The sequence below is a fragment of the Panthera pardus genome, unplaced genomic scaffold (genome assembly GCF_024362965.1).
Source record: "Panthera pardus isolate Hobbes unplaced genomic scaffold, ASM2436296v1 HiC_scaffold_27, whole genome shotgun sequence".
In the NCBI taxonomy this organism is placed as follows: domain Eukaryota; kingdom Metazoa; phylum Chordata; class Mammalia; order Carnivora; family Felidae; genus Panthera; species Panthera pardus.
The window spans coordinates 37457194-37477773 of NW_026526843.1; the positions used below are offsets into that span (position 1 = coordinate 37457194).

Below are 20580 nucleotides of genomic sequence, written 5' to 3' on the forward strand. Positions count from 1 at the left end.
AGTCAATAGTAACAGAACTGAAAATGATTGTTATAGAATTAGCAGATGAGGAATTTAAAACCGCTATGAAACTATGTTCAACAATTGAAAGAAAAGCTTGAATATAATGAGGAAAGAAATTGAAGACCTATAAAGAACCAAATAGAAATTCTAAAGCTGAAAAGTATAGTATATGAAATGAGAAAGTCACTGGATGAATAGCAGATTAGATTGCACTCTGGAAGAAATGATCAATGAATTTGAAGATCTAACAATAGAACTTATCCAATCTAAAACAGACGATGGAAAAAAAAACAAAAAGAGTTTCAGCAAACTGTGGGACAATGTCAAGTAGACTAGTATACATGTAATTGGATTTCCAGAAGGAAAGGAGAGAGAAGGATAGGTATAAAAAAAATAGTTGAAGAAATGATGGCTAAAATACTCCCACAGATCCAAGAAGCTCAATGAACTCTAAGTGGGGTAACCACAAAGGAAACCACACTAAGGCTATTATAATTGAGTGCTGAAAACAAGTGTTAGAGGGAGCATTTGAAAAGAAGAGGAAAAAAGAGACATATTACATACAGGAGAACAAAGATAAGAGATCCTGTATACCTCATCAGAAACAATGCAAGCAAGAAGACAGTGGAAGGACATCTGTAAGGTGCTAAAAGAACAAAAGTACTGTCAACCTCAACTCCTGTCTCCAATGAAAATAAAAAATTAAAGCAAAAAGAAACGAAGGCGAAATATATTTTTTTCAGACAAACAAAAACTGAAAGAATTGTCACCAGCAGACCTGAACTACAAGAAATATTAAGGGAGGTTCTCCAGGATGAAGGAAAATGATTCCAGATGGCAATCTGGATCTCTATAGAGTAATGAAGAGTGCCAAATAAGTGCAGTAAATGTGGGGTAATTAAATAAAGACCTTTTTCCTCATTTTAAAATGTCTTTAAGAGTTAAGTGATTGTTTAAAGCAAAATTGATAATCTGTTGTGGAATTTATTTATAAGGTATATAGATCTAAAAGATATGATAATAGTCCCAAGGGATGGAAGGAATGAAATGGAAGTATGCTGCTAAGGTCCTTATGTTAAAAGGAGAGCAAGGAAAAGATGGGGAATGTAAAAACAAAAATATAAATATGGTAGACTTAAACACAATCATTTCACAGTTACATTAAATATAAGTAGTTCAAATACTTATGCAAAATGCAAGACCCAACTATGTATTATCTATAAGAAACCAACTTTACGATTAAAGACACAGGTTAAAAATAAACAGATGGAAAAAAGATATGCAAATGCTAGTTCTAAGAAAGTTGGAGTGACTGTGTCAATATGAGACAAATTAGACCTCACGACAAGCAGTTTTACCAGGGAGAAGGAGGGACATTTCATCATGGTAAAGTGGTTAGTTCATCAAGAACACAGCACAATACTAAATATGTGTGCTCCTAACAAAGCTTCAAAAGACGTGAAGGAAAAAAAAGAAAGATACAACTGAAAGTATAAATACACAAATCTACAATTAGATTTGGATATTTCAGTGCCCTTAACTCTGTAATTGATAGAATATGTAGACCAAAAAAAAAAAAAAATCAGTGAGGAGTTAGAAAACCTGACCAACACTACTATACCTAATCAACTGTACCTAATTGACATTTATGAAACACTGGAGCTAAAACTACCAGAATACATTTTCTTTTCAGATTCACATAGTGCATTTACTAAAATAGACCACATTCTGGGCCATAAAACAAGCCTCCGTCTATTCAGAAAAATTGAAATAATACAAAGTATATTTTCTGACCAAAATGGAATTAAATGAGAAGTCACTACCAAAGGGATAGCTGGGAAATTCGCAAATACTAGGAAATTACACAGTACACCCTAAATAAACCATGGATCAAGGAAGAAATTATAAAAGAAATTAGAAAATATTTTGAACTGAATGATAATGAAAACACAACATTAAAATTTGTAGGATGTAGCTTGCACAGTGCTTATGGGGAAATATATAGCTTTAAAATAAGATCTAAAATCAATAATCTAATAGTCCACCTTAAGAAGCAAGAAAATGAGGAGCAAATTAAACCATAAAAGGAATAAAATATTAGAAGAGTAGAAATCAATGAAATAAAATATTAACAATAGAGAAAAATCCATGAAACCAATAGCTAGCTGTTTGAAAAGATCGATAAAATTGATAAACCTGTAGCTAGACTGATACGAAAAAGATAAAAGCACAAATTACTAATATCAGGAAGGGAAGAATAGACATCACTATAGATCCTACAGACATGAAAAGGATAAAGGAATGTTGTGAATAAGTTTATGCCAATAAATTCTACAACTTAGATGAAATGGAAGAATTCCTTAAAGGATACAAATTACCAAAATTGACTCAAATAGAACTAGAAAACCTGAATGGCCTTATTATCTATTAAAGAAGTCGAGTTTGTAATTAAAAATCATCCCATAATTAAAATCTAAGCTCCAATGACTTTAATGTGAATTCTATCAGATATTTAAGGAACAAACCAAACTTGTAGAAAATAGAGGAGGACAAAATTCTTCCCAACTCATTCTATGAAGTTGGCATCACCATGATATCAAAAACTGAGAAAGCTATTACAAGAAAAGAAAACCACAGACCAGTATTCCTTATGTTTATACACACAAAAATCCACCACCAAATATTAACAAATTTAAAAAATGAACCTCACAGTATACACAAAAAGTAACTCATAATGGATCATAAACCTAAATGTAAAAGCTGAAATTACCAAACTTCTAGAAGAGAATAGGATAAAATCTCCATGACCTTTGGATAAAGATTCCTCTATCAGACACAAAACATGAACCAATAAACAAAAATCCATTAAATTAAACTAAATTAAAATTGTGTGCTCTTCAAAAGATACTATTAAGAAAATTAAACGGCAAACCACAGACGAGGAAAATATGTTTGTAATAGACATTTGTGATAAAGCTTGGTATCCAAAACATACTTTTTAAAAACCTACAACTCCTGTAAAAAGAAGACAATCCAATTTAATTTAAAAATGAGTCAGGGGTGCCTGGGTGGCTCAGTCAGTTAAGCTTCCTGACTCTGGCTCAGGTCATGTTCTCATGGCTCATGAGTTCAAGCCTCATGTTGGGCTCTGCGCTGACAGCTCCGAGCCTGGAGCCTGCTTCACATTCTGTGTCTGCCTCTCTCTCTGCCCCTCACCTGTCTCTCTCTCAGAAATAAACATTAAATTTTTTTTTTAAATGAGTCAATGAAGTTAAACAAGCACTTCCCAAAAGAAAATATGTGAATTAATAGTAAGCATTTGAAGAGATGTTCAGTATCCTTAGTTGTCAGAGAATTGCAAATTAAAACCACAATGAGATATCCCCTCACACATTAACTTGAATTACAAAAAATACCGAGTGTTGGTGAGGATGTGTAGCAACTTGCACACTCCTACAATGCTGGTAGGAAGTGTAGTTGGTATGGCCACTGGAAATTGGTACAGCCACTTGGCTGTTTAAATAGTTTGGTCGTTTCTTATAAAGGTAAAACATACACCTACTTATAGCCCAGCAATTCTCTTTATAGGTAGTTACCTGAGAGGAATGAAAACTTATGTTCCCACACAAATTTGAATGTAGATATTATCATAGAAGCTTTATATATGATAGCCCCAAACTGTAAGCAAACCAAATATCCATCAGCCATATCCAAATTGTGGTATATCTATTCAGTGGAATACTACTCAGCAATAAAAAGGACCAAACACATGCATGAATGTCAAAAGCATTATTTTAAGTGGAAGAAGCTAGACCCAAAAGAGTGCATATTGGATTATTCCATTTATATGAAATTATGGAAAAGGCAAAACTATAGGGACTGAAAGCAGGTTAATGTTTGCCAGAGTCCAGGAGTGTGGAGAGGGAATTTATTGCATAGAGGCACAAGGGAACTTTTAGGGGTGATGGAAATGTTCTGTAATTTAATTGCACTTTAGGTTATGTGTATGTACACATTTGTCAAAATTCATTGAATTTTACATTTGAAATGGGTGCTTTTATAGTATAGAAGTTCTACTTTGGTGGGAAGTAGAAATAAAGGTGATTTTTTAGAAAGCACTTTGGAAGTGAGGATGTCAATTCCATGTTAAAAAAAAAAAAAACAAACCCTCACCCTCTTGGGCATTTCAAAATAGAGGTTCTTGCAAGGTTGAACTCTTTCCTGCAAGGTGAAAGAGGGGAGGGGACAGGGGAAGGTAAAGGCAACCTAAGCAGCCCTGATATAAAATATGGTCTCAGTTGAGTGCTCTGCCCCTAGATCCTGCCTTTCTTCTAACCCCTAAAATGAGAAGGGCTTGCAGAATTCCTGCTACAATAAGCTGAGTCTCTCCAGCTCTTTTCTCTCAAAGGAGCAAGTAATCCAATTCAAGGACCTTGAAATCAAAACAGTTAACCTTTCTAAACCCCGAAAACTTCATAAACAACTACATCACAGATTTATTGCAGGTCTTATGAACCTGACAGATTACACTGGATCTCCTTGGAATGGGAAACAAGATGGAAATCTAGAATGAAGGAGCTAGATAGATTACTTTACAGCCCTTTTTATATTAGTGTTTAAATCTTTCAGCCTATTTATTTCCTATTTCTGGTAATTGAGTGGGTTCTGAGGATAAGACAAGATGGTAGAGAAGCTAGATCATCAGCTGGGAAGTTAAGATACAGGTGAAAAACAAAACAAAACAAAACAAAACAAAAAACCTTTAGTTGTTTTCACTGTTTGAAGTATTAAGTATTCCCTAACCACCCACCATACAAGTTATAAAATGGAACCAAACATTTGGTACCAAATACAGTTCCATAAAAGTTTTTAATTGGCATAAAAAATAAAAGTTGACTGTATCAAAGCATTCTAAAACCCCTGAATCCAGTTCTCCTAGCTCTCTTAGTTTTGCTTATATTGAGTTTAGAATACATAAGACTTCATTAGAAGGTCTTTTTTTGCCTGGTCTGTTTTATATTAAAATAATTAATTCTTTTCATAGTAAAGGCAGAGTCTCTACCCTTAAAGCTCTTTGAGCAAATTGCTTCAGAACAGGAATTCTGTTCTGAAATTATTTCCAGAATATTCAGGAATATTCAGTTATATTCAGGAATTCTGAATATAAATTATTTCATTTTGGAAATCTATAGCAATTTGTCATTTAAAGTTTATTTTATGAGTTTATGAGCCTCATCCTTAAGATGCTACCTATATTAAGTTTAATACTCACTGCAGTATAAACTAAGACTAGAAAATATGTGTAAATTTAGTGTTTTTTTTTCCAATGCAGGCAGACCTTCTCATCTAATTTGGGGCCCTAAAAAATAAGACAGGCTATCTCAATGTATCAAGTCTGAGACTGAATTTTTCTTTTAACTTTTTTTTAATGTTTTATTTATTTTTGAGAGAGAGAGAGAGACAGAGTACGAGCAGGGGAGGGGCAGAGAGAGAGGGAGACAGAATCCACAAAGCAGGCTCTAGGCTCTGAGCTGTCAGCACAGAGCCCGACACGGGGCTCGAACCCGTGAACCACAAGATCATGACCCCAGCCGAAGTCGGACACTTAACCGATTGAGCCACCCAGGCGCCCCTGAGACTGAATTTTTTTTATGTTTATTGAAAATCATTGATTTGGTCTTGCTAAAAGGAAGAAATGGTTCTTTCAGGTAGGAATTTGGCAGAATCAATCTAATCCCTTAAAGGATGCTTGTGATTTGGCTAGTTGTTTGCTGGTGATCATTACACTTGATTTATAAGACACACACACACACACACACACACACACACACCATTCAACCTTCCCAGTCATCTGTAAGACTTCAGGCTGTCTCTCTTCCTCTGGCATTTGCCAGTTAAATTAGCATTATAAAAACGAGGGAGGGATATAATGCTGCCATGATAGAATTTCTGGGAACACCAGGCAAAGAAAAGTACTGAAAGGTTGGTAATTCCCGATTCCCATTTTCAGATATTTGTGGTCTTCTCTACTAACCCATGCTGTCTGTTTATGTAGGGTCTCCTTATTTTCCTGAGCCCCACGGGATACAGGCTATTTACAGAAGTTGGAGAGAGAGGAGTATTGTATAAGGCTGCAATGATGATTTGGTGTTTTTTCCTTATCTGCAGTAAAGGATTGGTGAGGAGGAGAAAAGTGTAAGATGTATTGGAACCTTACCTTCTCCCCGCACCCTCCCCCCCTCCATTTACTGCCTCCTACTGTTCTCCTTTCAGGGTTTCTTAATTTGAATTTCAGATTATCTGGAAGAGTTAAGCCTCATTCATTCATTAATGATTCATTCATTCATTTAAAAGCCTTATTAAGTAATATGAATTAAACAGATCAATACCTAGCTTAGTAGTTGCTAACCAGTGGTAAATGGAAATTTTCATATGGCGGGAATTTTGACCTGGCAGAAATTTGTAGATATTAGATAGAACAGTTGACTTTGATCCAGGGTGGCTAGACAGTAGGAAAAAAATGAAGGAAAAAGGTTGAGAGGGAGTCAGAAAGGGTGTTGGGAGACCCCCCAAAGATAAAATAGTAGGTTTTGCTATGGGCTTCTAATGGGAATAGTATAGAAGCTTGTAAACTGTATCTAGTGTTTCTGGGCTGATCCAGCATTTCTAGTTTGTCCTGACATCTTAGCTAATCTCTCCTTTCCTGGAAGGAGGAGAATGAGATTGGTGCTTACATGTTTACCTCTGTCATATTCCTAAGAATTTCTTATTCTCCGGTATCTTAGAAGACATCTAGCCTTGCTACTCACAGTTTTGTTTTCCTGCACGAGTAAGAAAATTTGGAGTACTAGCCAGGTTTTACAACTAACTAGCAAGGTGACTCTGCACTTAGTCTCCCTGGATCACTTTTGTTTTTCACCTGTACAATGAAGAGGAAATAGGCAACCTCTTAAAATTTCTTTCAGCTAACAACCTTAGATAATTATATAAACTTTGAACTATGTGCTCAAGCTCTTGTAGGGGGTTGCTATGGACTGAATTGTGGCCCCACAAAATCAGTATGTTGAAGCCCTAACCTCCACTGATGGTATTTGGAGATAGGGCCTGTAACGAGATAATTAAGGTTAAATGAAGTCATAAGGGTGGGCCCCTGATCCAATGGGGTTAGTGTCTTTATAAGAAGAGATGCTACTTCTCACTCTTTCTGAATGCTCAGAGAAAAGGCGAAGTACAAAACAGTCCTCTGCAGGCCAGCAAGAGCTCTCACCAGAAACAGAACCCTCTGGAACCTCAATCTTGTACTTTCCAGTCCCCAGAACCATGAGAAAATAAATTTTTATTGTTTAAGCCGCCTGGTCTGTGGTAGTTTGTTATGGCAGCCCAAGTAGACTAATACAGGATTTAACCACATTGAGTGCCTTTTTACAAATTGAATCTGTAGTTTGTATGACTTGTAAATGAGATATGTCACTTCCCTGCGCTGAAACAGGAAGTGAAATGTTTTAACCTGGTGGTGGAGGGAAGACTCCACCATTTCTGTTTTCCCATGAGCTCCTAAGTTCTGGGGCAATTATGGTATTGAGTTGGGTGTTATGAGTATTTCAGTTGGATTATTGAACTGCGTAGCAGAACCTGAGCATAGTTGAGAAGCAAGCATTCTTTGATGGCAAAAGAAAAGAACCATAACTAGGTAGCTTCTCTTTTCCCATATCTGTGTATAATACGAATAGCCTTGTGGAATACTCTGTTGTAGTCAGTAGCGTTAGACTGGTGGGGATCGATACCAGATTGTTAACATTACTAACTAAAAATCTCATTCTAGGGAAGAGAAAATTGCTAGATCGGGGACTTGCAAATGTCTAAGGCTATTTTGTTTTCACCTGTTTCTGCCTTGGTATGGAGGAGATTTGTGGTAAAATATTGTTAGGTAAATATACCTTTTTCATAGCTGTATGTCTCCCACAGAAATCTGTCTAATCTGTTCTGGTCTGCTTCAGTAGTAGGGATGTGGGAAGTGGCATGCAGCTTGGACTGGGAGTATCCTGTTCAGATTTACCTTGCTTTTCTGTACTTTTGCTCATTCCATGCAACTACATTTCCCTGAGAGCCACTACGATTGACCTGATGGTATTATTGGCTGCCAGTTGGCAGAGAGGATTCACCTAGATTAGGTGGTTACTTCCTTTTCCTGTCCGTAGACTTGGAAAAATGGAGAGAGTTTACTTTCCTTCAAAAGGTTTCTCAGAACGTAATGGTACAAAATGTTCACAAGTAGGAAAATTCCTTAAAAAGCTCTGTCTGGTTACTCTCAGATAAACATTTCCATTAATATTTCATTTCATTTTGAGCCCCCTTCTAGTTTGTAGTATTTTTTTTTAGTATATGTAGGTGGCTTCAAACCATATGGTAAAAGTATTTTCCAAAAACATTCAATCTTTGTCTTACTCTGAACTGTTTTCCTTATTTCCTTGTCGCCAAGCAGCTCCTCTCCACAGGCACAAATCCCTTTTTCTACGTTGATCTATCTCTGATTATGTTGATGTGGTGCGTCCTTTTGGGAACTCATACATGTTTAAATAACACATTTAAGAATGAAATTGCCTATTCCCTCTGTGCATTGGGAAAAGAAAAATTTTTGTTGCTATTTTTAGGTAATACGGATTGAATGTTCCCATCGTCATTCCCCTGTACAGAGTCATTATCACACACAAGATGCAATCTCTTGTGCTCAGTGATGTTTATTCTGTTTCAGTCTACTTGAAAATTCTTTACTTCCCAAGTTCTTTCCCCCATCAGATGTTGTGTGTAGGTATTTTGGTTTATTTTAATCCCATGTATGTGTTCTTTTTAAAAATCCTCCATTGAAGAATAATCATAATACAATACTGTATTAGCTTCAGGTATACAACCTAGTAATTCAGTATTTACAGGCATTCTGAAATGGTCACCACAAGAAGTCTAGTTAGCGTCTGTCACCATACAAAGTTATTACAATATTATTGACTATCTTCCCTATGGTGTACATAACATAGCCTTGTACCCTGTAACCCCCTTCACCTGCTTCGTTCATCTGCCTCAGCCCCCTTCCTTCTAGCAGCCATCAGTTTGTCCTCTGTGTCTCTGGGTCTGTTGCTGTTTTGTTTTGCTTGAACATGTACGTGATCCTTATAAAGTACACCGGATAAGCATTTGTAAATGAGAAATTACAGCCCGAGATTTTGAAGGCATAGTTTGATTCTGTCTACCAAAAGTCTGGTTTCTTCCATCTTCAGGCATCTATCTTAAACACAGTGCAGTTATAAAGTAGCAGCCTCTCCCATCGTTGACACACATGCTTCCCCACCATACCAACCCCCAGAGTGGATGTTGCCCCGGGGCAGGTAAGGAACAGGGGAAGTACGGACAGTTCTGCATCTGCATTACCTGTTGTGAGGTAAAGAGAGCTCTTGAGAGCAAATAGTCCGCAGCGCCTAAAATTCATAAAATGTTAAATATGAAAGAGACCATGGCATGTTCTCGAGATTCGCAGACTACTTTCCGTTCCCTCAAAGTGCTGTGCTCTATTACATCTTCATGCCCTTGCTGATGATGGAAAGGAGTACCTTTTCTCCCAGGCTACCTGGCTTACCCTCTCACACCCCTACCCCTTGAATTCAGCGATAGCATAGCATTATAAGAAACCACATATAACTTCCCCTACTATGTGTCTTGAATGCCCTCCAATGTAGTTCAGAACCTAGTGATTAATTTGTATTTTTCTTCTGTTTACCCTTCAAATTTTGAATGAGGAGATGAGGATTATAGTAAGAATGATGTGCATATATATTTTAGTGGGATAAATAAGATAATTGAAGGGAAAGCACTTTTAAATATATTTTTTAAGTTTATTTCTTTATTTCAAGAGAAAGAGAGAGACAGAGGGAGTGTGTGAGCAGGGTAGGGGCAGAGAGAGAGAGGGCAAGAGAGAGAGGGAATTCCAAGTAGGCTCTGTTCTGTCAGCTCAGAGCCCAACGTGGGGCTCAGTCCCAGGAACCATGAGATCATGACCTGAGCCAAAATCAAGAGTAGGTTGCTTAACTGACTGAGCCACCCAGGTGCCAGGTAAAAGCACTTTTAGATGACTTTCATTTCTCGGGTTTTTGATAGGGAATGAATTCACTCATACCTTTAGGTTTCTCAAGTCACTGAGGAAGAGAATATACCACTTAGTTCTGTGTCGTTGAGAAGCCATCATGGTATTTTAAAGACATGTTCGTATATGCGTTACAGTGTGATTCACTTGATTCTGAATCTGCCAAAGGATGTGTTATGTAGAGATGATTTGTGTAGGTGCTGTTATGGGAGAAGATTGGTATCTTACTGTCTGTGTAATGGTTGCTGACAGTGACTCTACCAAATTACAAAGTGAGAAGTAAAGAGATGAAATTCACCTGTAAAGAAAATATGTGGATTTTAGGATAGTAGTATTCGTATGAGTTAAACGTTTAATTCTCGTCTTCCTGATAATTCTTAGTCAAGAGCAGTTAGAGAAATGGTCCCACTGGAGCATCAGTATCTTGTCTCAGGTTATTAGATGTTTAGGTACATATGAGTGGAAACAGGAAACCTGGAATCTTCTGTTTGCTTTTTATCTTAGTACCTTTAATGTAGGTCATCCAAAACTTGAATACTAACATTGATAATAATTCGGCCTTATACTTAAGTCATTTTTTTTCACTTCCTCGGGGCATTTGGTTCTTGGAAGAAGGTAGTACTTAGTACTGTTCCCTGCTTTGTATACGTTGTTTATTTGGGAACCTGTCTGCCATTGTGGCTACCTGTCAGAATTCGGCGTTATTTAAATGTTTGAGATGAGTGATTGAAGTACTTGAACAGGATCTTTTCTCCCAACTGCTAACTAGAGAGCACTTTAAATACAGAATGTGTCCTCCAACTCGATAGCATATTATTAGAAATATATGACATATGGTATGTTCCCCTAAAATTTAAATTTTTAGAAAGCAGAAATGTATTATATTATACCAATAATACTGTGAATACTCAAATTAACATGAACCACCCCCAACTGTAGGGTAGTTCTCTTTACACAATGTGCTAAAATGTGTAAATTAACTTATTTCATAAAAAGTGACATACAGAGTTGCTTCTAACCAGAAAAGCACTTGTTTTTACACTTACCCATTAATTCAGGCCGTCGCTGGTTTGCTGCAGCATCCAAACGTCTACTGTACTAAACTTCATTTAAAACTATATTACTTTCTTGATGCCATTGTATTTGATGCTTGAGAGATTGTATTTGTTGACAGTAATTTTATCTAAAAATTAAAATAATTTTTCTGGTTTCAGAGCATTACTTTGTTAATGTTTGCTCTTGCCCTTTACCTCTCCAAACCCTACTCATTTTTCTAGGCCAAGCTGAAGATAATCAAACTTGATGAAATTTTCTTCTGTCCCCATAGATTGATTTATGGCATTTTGGGCACAGTTGAGAGTACTTATTTTCTTTTGCCTTGTGTTAGTTAGCTGTGAACATGCCTACCTTCTGTACTGGCTCCTATGACTATGCTTTAGGCAACCTTGTATTTCCCATAACTGCTTTCACAGTACTTTGCCCTGATATATTCAGTATTTGTTGAAATTTGGGTGGTTTGGGTTTTCTGTTGTTGTTGTTGTTTGGTTGGTTGGTTTCTCTAAACTGGACTTAACAAATCAATTAGTAACTTGAGGTTTAAATGAGGACTCAGGCAGTCAGCCATGCTGGCGAAGGCTTTATAGTCAGGACTGCCCAGGTTGATGTTCCTATTTCATTATGAATTAACTGTGGAGCTGCCTCATCTGTAAAATAGGTGTGTTGGTAATAGCATTACTCAGCGTCTGAGAGTTGTTGATGAGGATTAACGTAGATAATTTGTTTAAAACATTTATTGTGCCACCTAACTTATAGGATATACTCAATATATTCTAGCTATAGTTATTGTTAAATGCAGTCCCATTGGGCTAGACCCAGCCCCTTGGGGGCCTTTCATGTGGTCTTCATATCTCAGGCACTTAACCCTGCATATAGTAAATATTCAATAAATAACTTGCTTGAGTTGAATTGATTGATTGACCCTATTTTTATCTTCCATTACAGCCCACTGTTTGTAACATGGAAGATCGGTCGAGACAAAAGATTGCGTGGATGCATAGGTACTTTTTCTGCCATGAATTTGCATTCAGGACTCAGGGAGTACACACTTACCAGGTGAAGACCAATTTTCGTTACCTCTGCTTCTACATTAAAAAAACAAAACTTACGAAACTTGAACCTGATACCTTAACTTCTTTGCCTGTCCTAAATTGTCAACATTCTTGACTCCTTTCACATCAGATTTTTTTCTTCTCTTCAACCATTTGCCTGATCTCTGGTGAAATGTTATTGCTACATATTACCATAATATAAAATACCGTGATTACATGTGTTCTGCCGTAGACATTGTGAAGTGTTTACCTTCAAAGGCCAGCTTTATTTTGTATAACTCGAAAACAAGTGGCCAGATGTCAGCAGCTTACCAAAATGTATTATTTCCACAGTAATACTGGGTCTCCTTTCTTAGGCTCTTTAAAAATTGTTGAAGTCTATTTCATCTTATACATGTTGTTACATACCTTTATGTACTTTTGAAATGAAAGAGGGGACCTAGGAAGAAAGTGATACCGCAGCCTGGTAGCCCTAATCATTCACCTCACCCAGAATTAATTGTAGCTTCCTTATTTTCGTTTCCTCTAACATGAGGACAGAGTCATGAATGCCCCATTGCAGTTGCTAAGACTTTGTCTTTAATTTCCAAACTCACAAAGAGCTATCGAGCATGCCATCTGATATTCGGGGGTCCAAGTTTATATTTGTTCCAAAATTATTGCAAAAGGAGAAAACTCCTTAAATAATAAGCTATTAGTAAAGGAATTTCCTGTTTTTGCTCACATTTCAGGGTGATTATCTGATAGTTTCTGTGGCTGTAATATTGTACATGTATCTGTCCAATAGGAAATTGGTCCCTGCTGACTACTGGTACTTGGTGTACGTTGCTTAACCTCCAATAGACAAAGTAGTAATTACAGTATTTTGTTCTATCTACTTCATAGGGATGTTAGGGAGGTGTCAGGGGAATGTAGTAGTATTCAGTCACTGCTTTGTTTCTGGATTAACATTGTGGAACATTCATTACTTTATTACAGAATTGCATAAATGTAGCTCATACTACCAATTCATAAAATGCTGGTAACTGAGTTTAGTATTCTTATATTTAAAGGTGTAGCTCACAACTGTACTGTTTTCTTAGCTTACAGTGCAGCCCAGAAAGAAAAGCATAGGCATAGAGGGTCACCTTCATTTTTAGACCGACACAGGTATTAGAATTGAGTGTTTGGACTTGATTAAAAACCTACAGGTAGTAAAGGGGTCAAGACACACATTCTGGAAATGACTCGAACTTGCTAAAGATAGTGTAAATGCTAGCTGAAGCAAGTTGGATTTTTTTTTCCCTGACCTGAAACATCATGGACTCGTTTTGGGACTTTAGCAAATTCTGCCAGTGACTGCTTCTTTGGGACAGGTACATATGAAATTACTCTTTTAATAGCTAATCAGAGGCAATTTATTATCCCTTTCCAAAAATAAGTTGTTATAAGGAGCCCTGGTTCCTTGGTTATTGCTTTGAAAAAAAGGATTCTGTGGCCAAATTGAGTTTGGGGAACACTGGCTAAACAAATTTAAACAGCTGTGCTCACTGCAGGACTTCTTAGAACCTGTTATGTTAATAGTGTTGTGGACCTCTAGGAGTGAGATCTAGAATGTTGTGTTTCCCAGACTTCCACTTTTTCGACCACAGAGCCCTTTTATCCTCCCACTCCATTCATTGCCTTATGCCATTAGTATCCCAATGAGCACATTTTCAAAAACGTAAGTCTGTCATAAAATTACCAGTTTTCTTTCTAGTTGGGGAGTCTGAGTGGAGAGTATAGAAAGCCTTTGTACGTTGTAATGAAACTGTGGCAGAAATCCCAGTATCAAATATTACGTACTTTAGAAATCCTTAGTAGCGGTAACTGTAGTAGCGGTTTGGTTTTGTTTAAAGAAAATACGAAATTCTTTTGCCTCCATTGATAAGAAGGGATGAAAATATTCAACTTCTCCGGACTTGTGGATCTGTTTCCTAGGGGTATTGCCAGAAGAATTATAGTGTATTTTTCGGACAACAACGTGATTCTGAGTGAATCAGTCAAATAGTTGAGCTTGGAAATTTGCCTACATTTGTATACGTCGCTACCCTCATTGCAGTCTGTGGCTCTTCCTGTTTATTTTTCACCTTTTTTCTCATGTTTTTTACACAACTTCCTGAAATAGCATATGGCACACAAGACGTACGTACGTGTGTGTGTGTGCGTGTGTGTGTGTGTGTTTTCATATTTGTCTGGCTCCATTCCTATTGCTTACATGACCATAAGAATGGAGTTATTTGGAAGAGGGAAACAAAAGAAAACACTCCTTACAATATACAATTGCTCTTTTTTCTAGATTCATCTTAGAGTCAAAACTGTGGAGTCATTGAGAAAAGCTGCAGTATAATATCTTTTGGTCCAATAGGGGGCACTTATCATTGCTACAAGCTGCTGTTGATGGTATTATTATTAATAGCTGCCCATTTATTAAAACTTGCTACATGTTGATACTGCACAGGGGCTTTGATTTATATGCATGCTACTCCCAACTCGTAGGTATTAATAACCATGTTTTAAAAATGAGGAAACCGAGATGTGCAGAATTTAAATAACTTATCCACTCCCATATCTGGTAAGTGGTAGAACCAGGATTCAAGCCTAGGCCACCTGACTGCAAAATCCAAGCTCTTAACCACGACATTTAAGAGAAGACAAAATAAATTGTTCTGAGAAATTACATTTTGCAGCTTTGTCATGAAAATATTGAACTTGAAAGAGAGTTACTATAAATTGTATAAATCATGGATTGATAATTCTTCACAAATTCTAGATAGGAGTTAAGATTGAAATTTTGGAACATTATGTCAAATTCCAGAAAATCCACAGATGGAATTATAAAAAGTATATAACACAGGGCTGTATAGACTAGCTGGAAGAAAACTAACTTGGATTAATACTGTAGACAAGGACAATGCTTATTACAAAATTATACCTCTATATGATATAAAATTATACTCTCTGGCCACATGTAAATAATAGACTAGACTTTGAGAAGAATACATTTTTTAAAAATGTAACAATTGGTCTTGAAGTTTGTTCTTCAATCTTAAAACCCCATAAATCACAAAATTTACAGATGGAATGAAATGAACTTTGGGCTTTAGGAATAAAAGGGAAGGACAAAGCAAGATAAAAAATAAACTGTGAAATTGAAGATTCACTGGGTAGAGATGTCTTTTTTAAAAAAGTAGAATATCTGGTTTTCTCTGTCTTCATCTGTGATTCGGTAGACTATTATTTTCAGGATATTACTCAGATATACCCTTTTTTATTATGAAATATATATAATGTGAAATTTACCATTATAACCAAATTTAAGTGTATAGTTCTGTACATTGATATGCAGCCATCAACACCATTCATATCCAGAACTTCTTTATCCTTCTCAACTGAAACTCTGTACACACTGACTTCCCATTTCTTCACCCCCCAACCCCTGGCAGCCATCATTCTACTTTCTGTCTGTGAGTAGGACTCTTATACATGCCTCATATAAGTGAAATCATACAGTATTTGTCCTTTTGTGATAGTCTTATTTGGTTTAGCATCATACCTTCAAGGTTCATCCATGTTGTAGCATGTGTTAGAATATCTTTCCCCTATAAAAGGCTGAATAGTATTTCATTCTATGTATCTACCACATTTTGTTTATCCCTTTATCTGTGGGCATTTGTGGGACTTCAACCTTTTGGCTATTGCAAATAATGCTGGGGTGAACATGGGCATACAAATATCTGGTTGAGTGCCCTTTTTTTTCTTTTCTTTTCTTCTTTTTTTTAATGTTTATTTATTTATTTTGAGAGAGAGAAAATCTGAAGCAGGCTGCATGCTGTCAGCACAAAGCCCAACGCAGGGCTCAATCCCACAGACTCTGCCGAAATCAAGAGTCAGACACTTAACCAACTGAGCCATCCAGGTGCCCTACCCTTTTTGTTCCTTTTAAAAAGCTAACCATTTTATAGAAGACAGTGATCTAGTTTGTTTGTGGTCCCTTAATCTCTAAAAGCTAAATCTAAAAAGGGACCGGGTACTTTTTAAATGAAATGCCTATCCTCGATTAAGTATTTATAAACACACAGTTTTAAAATTGAACACCTGTCATAGTCAAGTTTTATGTTCTCCTAATTGAAACTTTGATTATAGACTGAACGAAAAACTAATAAATAGGCTAATTTCCTCCCAGTTGTAAAAGTGCATAATTTCTGTATAGACAGCAGAAAGACTTTGTGAAGACTTATAACGTAGAACCATTAAATAGACTATTCCTTCCTTGTCCTTGGAGACTAAGTAAAAGCAGGAAAGATTAGAGCAAATAGGAAGCAGGATGGAGAGCTCAAAATTACTGATAGAAGTTTATCCATGGTGACATACTAAAGCCCACAAATTACTATATTTCTTAGTGGTCAAATCTTCAAAGTAGAAATATTCCTTGTCCCAGCTGAAGAAGAACACTGTCTAGTATTTGCCAAGCTACTTGCATTTATGGCTGTTACATGTTAGAAAGCAGAGGCAAATTTATTTCCTCTCTTTTAGTACTTAGAGTATATACTTTAATATGGAAGAGAATCACAACTAATATAGATGAACACAAACGTCTCAGACAAAGAAGATTCATTAACATTTTGGCCATTAAGTTGCCCAGCAAAGTGTAGGTCTATTTCTTTATGTAAATTCAAGTTGGTGGTAATTCTTCTAGAACATATAAGTGATTAATAGATGTGCTCTTATTTCATAAAACAGAAATGTGGTCTACCATTCAAGGTTAACAGATCTTTCTTTTTGTTTACTCTGTTGTACTTACACCTCTTAGCAGTGAAATAATTATGCAGGTGTGTGGGCAGTGTCTGGAGCTTGATTCTTAACAAAGCTACTTTGTTGCATTACTTAATTCTGAGGAATTAGCCATAGAGGTTTGTTCTTTTCTAAGGAACAGGGTGACCACATAAAAGGTGATGTGTTTTGTTTAGGAGTTTGTTTTGTGTGAGTGAGGTTTGTTTTGTGCATGCGTGTGTGTGTGTGTGTGTGTGTGTGTGTGTGTGTGTGTGTGTGTGTGTGTGTATGAGAGAGAGAGAGAGAGAGAGAGCGCGATCAATTGCATGTTACAAATGTTCGTTTTCTATTAAGATTTTTGAGCTATTAGAAATAGCTAACAGACCTACTTTATTACTTTCAAAGGTCCTGGCTAGATTGGGTTCTTCTGGGTGACTAGATTTGTTGTAAACCAAATTTGCTTTTGTATTTAGTGTTATAATCTGTCATTTTTCTAAAGCAGTATGAGTTTTAAACCACTGTAAGCAGCATAATTATATTTTTCCCTCTCAGAGTGGACTATTTTGTCATCATTCTTATTGATTATTTTAGGTAACTGGACTTGGCTCATGGAGAATAATTAGTTTAAACAAGCCCCCCCCCCCCATTTAATATTAGTCCTCATGGTAGCATCACTCAGATTGATTTTTCTTCTGAGAAGAAAAGCTGTACATGAGTCACTTCTAACTGCACTATTGTCACGGAAGCTTATTCTGGAGATGGTAAGGCCAGACTGTTTTTGGCAAGTGTCTGTGGCGACTCCTGACTAAAATACACTTTTTGGAGAAGTAAATTAGACGTATCAAAAACACTGTACAAAAATAATTAGCTCAATTTGCAGCCTACATTTTGGTGCCTGTTTACAAAAGGCAGGTTGGCCTGACTTCTAAAACTCGTACCTAATTTGTTAGTTTCAGTGTATAAATTACCAAATGAGAAATTGTTTCTCAGATTTCATAAGCATTTAATTTAAGGTGTAGTTTGGAACCTAAATTGTTATATACCCTTTACTCAAAATTATTCATAAGTTAGCATGGCTAAATAGAATCTGTGGAAATCTGGAATCCTCTTTCTAAATGCTAGTTTAATGCCCTCTATCATCATTGCATATTTGTGCTAAGGTATAGAGATGTGGCCAGCAGAATGTGGAAGGAGAAACTAAAGAATAAGAACCATTCCCAGTATGGGTAATGGCTCCTGAATTAGAGAGAACTATCTGAATTCATAAAGCACCTACTACCACAGAAATTAAGTGTAGTGAGTATGTCAGATTCCCAATACCTTATCACATCTTTCAGATCTTCATAGTCTCCAGCTGGAATCCCCGGGTGGCTTTAAAGAGCTACAGGCACAATGCCTTTGCGTAGAAAAGCACGAAAGGCCATCTGTAAAGAACTGAAGGTGGAGAGAAGCTGAAAATAGGCTTTTGTGATGTCAGAGCTCTTGATTCTTGGCCTTTCATAAGAAAAGGGGAAACTACAAGAAATTGACCCTATTACATCTATCTATAAACTTGACTGCTTTGTACTGGGAGGCTGCTATTTCCCCTTTAATCATGTTTAAACAGTTCATCCTGAAAATCTGGTCTAAATTTTGCGTTAGAAATTTATAATATAGTAGGAAAGGTAAGTTATATGAATAATTATAATCTGAGATAGAAAGTGAAATTTGCCAGAGTCAGAGGTGGCACTGGATAAACAGATACTCTGCATCTGTAATAAAAGTAGAAATGTATTTAAAGCAACTTATGAAATCATTTCATTTGGCCCATCCCTTGTCCACTTTGAGCAAAAACAAAACACTTTATACCATTTTTTGGTTTGTTTTTATCCGATATGGATAAAGAAGTCCAAATTCCAGGGATGAGTATAAATTGTTAATATCAAAGGACCATATACAAGGTATTGAGTTCTTTTGAGAGACTAATAACACATATTTTAAAGAGAAAAATGAACTTACTGTGGAAAAAATTAAAACCTCAGAAACAGAGCACACTGAAAAAAGAGTGTGTGTGTGTGTGTGTGTGTGTCCACACACTCACACAGTTCACCAAAGTGTAACTAGAACCAGTTGGGTTATAGCCCTGATGCTTGGCAAATAAAGAAAATTAAAGGTTAATAGTTTAGTTTCAATTTCTCTCTTGTCCCATGAAAATGAATTCATATTTTGTTTCAGTACACTAAATTGATATCTACCTCCTTTCCTGAGAAGCATTGCTTGAGATATTCTTCTCTTTTTCAGATGAAAAACTGAAGTGGTAGAGATAAATTAGAACATAAATGTTATATGAAATCATTATTATATTAGATGCAGTCTAAAATCACTCTGTAGGCATTTAATAATGTATTTACTTTTGTCTGCACATTTACAAAATAAATATTGAGTCTCCTTATAAGTATCTCAAGTATTTGAATCATGAGGACCTGAATGAACAAAAGAAGAGATTTGTATCTTACTGTCTTAGAAGAATAAGATGCTTACACCAATATATGCTCAAGGCGATTACTCCCATCTAGATAGAGTATCATACAGATAATATGTTCTTACCGCTTCTAGAGGACAATGTTGCTAGTAATTTGAGTACTTGAAAATAATTGAATGTTTAGACGTTGTGTGGCAAATAATAGTAAATTTTTAGTTGCTATTTTATAAGCATGAGAAAGTACTTTTTCGAAGATTTCCTTAAAAGGCAAAGACAACAAAGCCCTTGTCCGTGATCTGTACCCTTCTCTCAAACTTGAAACTACCTCAAATGTGGAAGGCCCAAATAGTGGCCTTTGGAAAACTTTCCTTTTCATCATTGATAACAATTTTATGTTCTTTATTTATTTTTTTTTTTTAAATTTTTTTTTAACCTTTATTCATTTTTGAGACAGAGAGAGACAGAGCATGAACAGGGGAGGAGCAGAGAGAGAGGGAGACACAGAATCTGAAACAGGCTCCAGGCTCTGAGCTGTCAGCACAGAGCCCGATGCGGGGCTCGAACTCACGGACCGTGAGATCATGACCTGAGCCGAAGTCGGACGCTTAACCGACCAAGCCACCCAGGCGCCCCCAATTTTATGTTCTTTAAATGCTAAACACTTATTGTTAGCCCTTTTATCTTGCGTTATAAATATATTTGTTGTAGAAACAACTTTCAGATTTTTTTTTTTTTACATTCTCTTCAACTTAAAAAAATTTTTTTTAGTGTTTATTTTTGAGAGAGAGAGAGAGAGAGGGAGAGACAGAGTGCGAGCAGGGGAGGGGCAGAGGCAGAGGGAGACACAGAATCCGAAGCAGGCTCCAGGCTCGGAGCTGTCAGCACAGAGCCCGATGCGGGGCTCGAACTCATGAACCGTGAAATCATGACCTGAGCCAAAGTCAGAAGCTTAACCGACTGAGCCACCCAGGCACCCCTCTTTCACCTTTTAAATAAAGAGCAAACATTTGCCATAAAAGGCTTGTCCTAAAGAGCCGCATTATCTGAGCTGCTTCATAGCAAAAGAAATTTAAGAACTCATACTA

The 20580-nt window shown here is 36.5% G+C and overlaps 1 protein-coding gene across 2 annotated transcripts in view; it reads left to right on the forward strand.

The window, feature by feature from the left end:
* AMMECR1 (AMMECR nuclear protein 1) overlaps positions 1–20580 on the forward strand; it is a 111543-nt gene that overhangs the window by 39249 nt on the left and 51714 nt on the right. Inside the window, exon 2 of one of the 2 annotated variants that reach the window (XM_019426844.2) lies at positions 12137–12247. The exons of the other annotated variant lie outside the window; for it this stretch is intronic. Within the exon in view, the coding sequence (XP_019282389.1) occupies positions 12137–12247 (111 nt within the window). The remainder of the gene's footprint in view (positions 1–12136; positions 12248–20580) is intronic. 2 annotated transcript variants of the gene reach the window in all.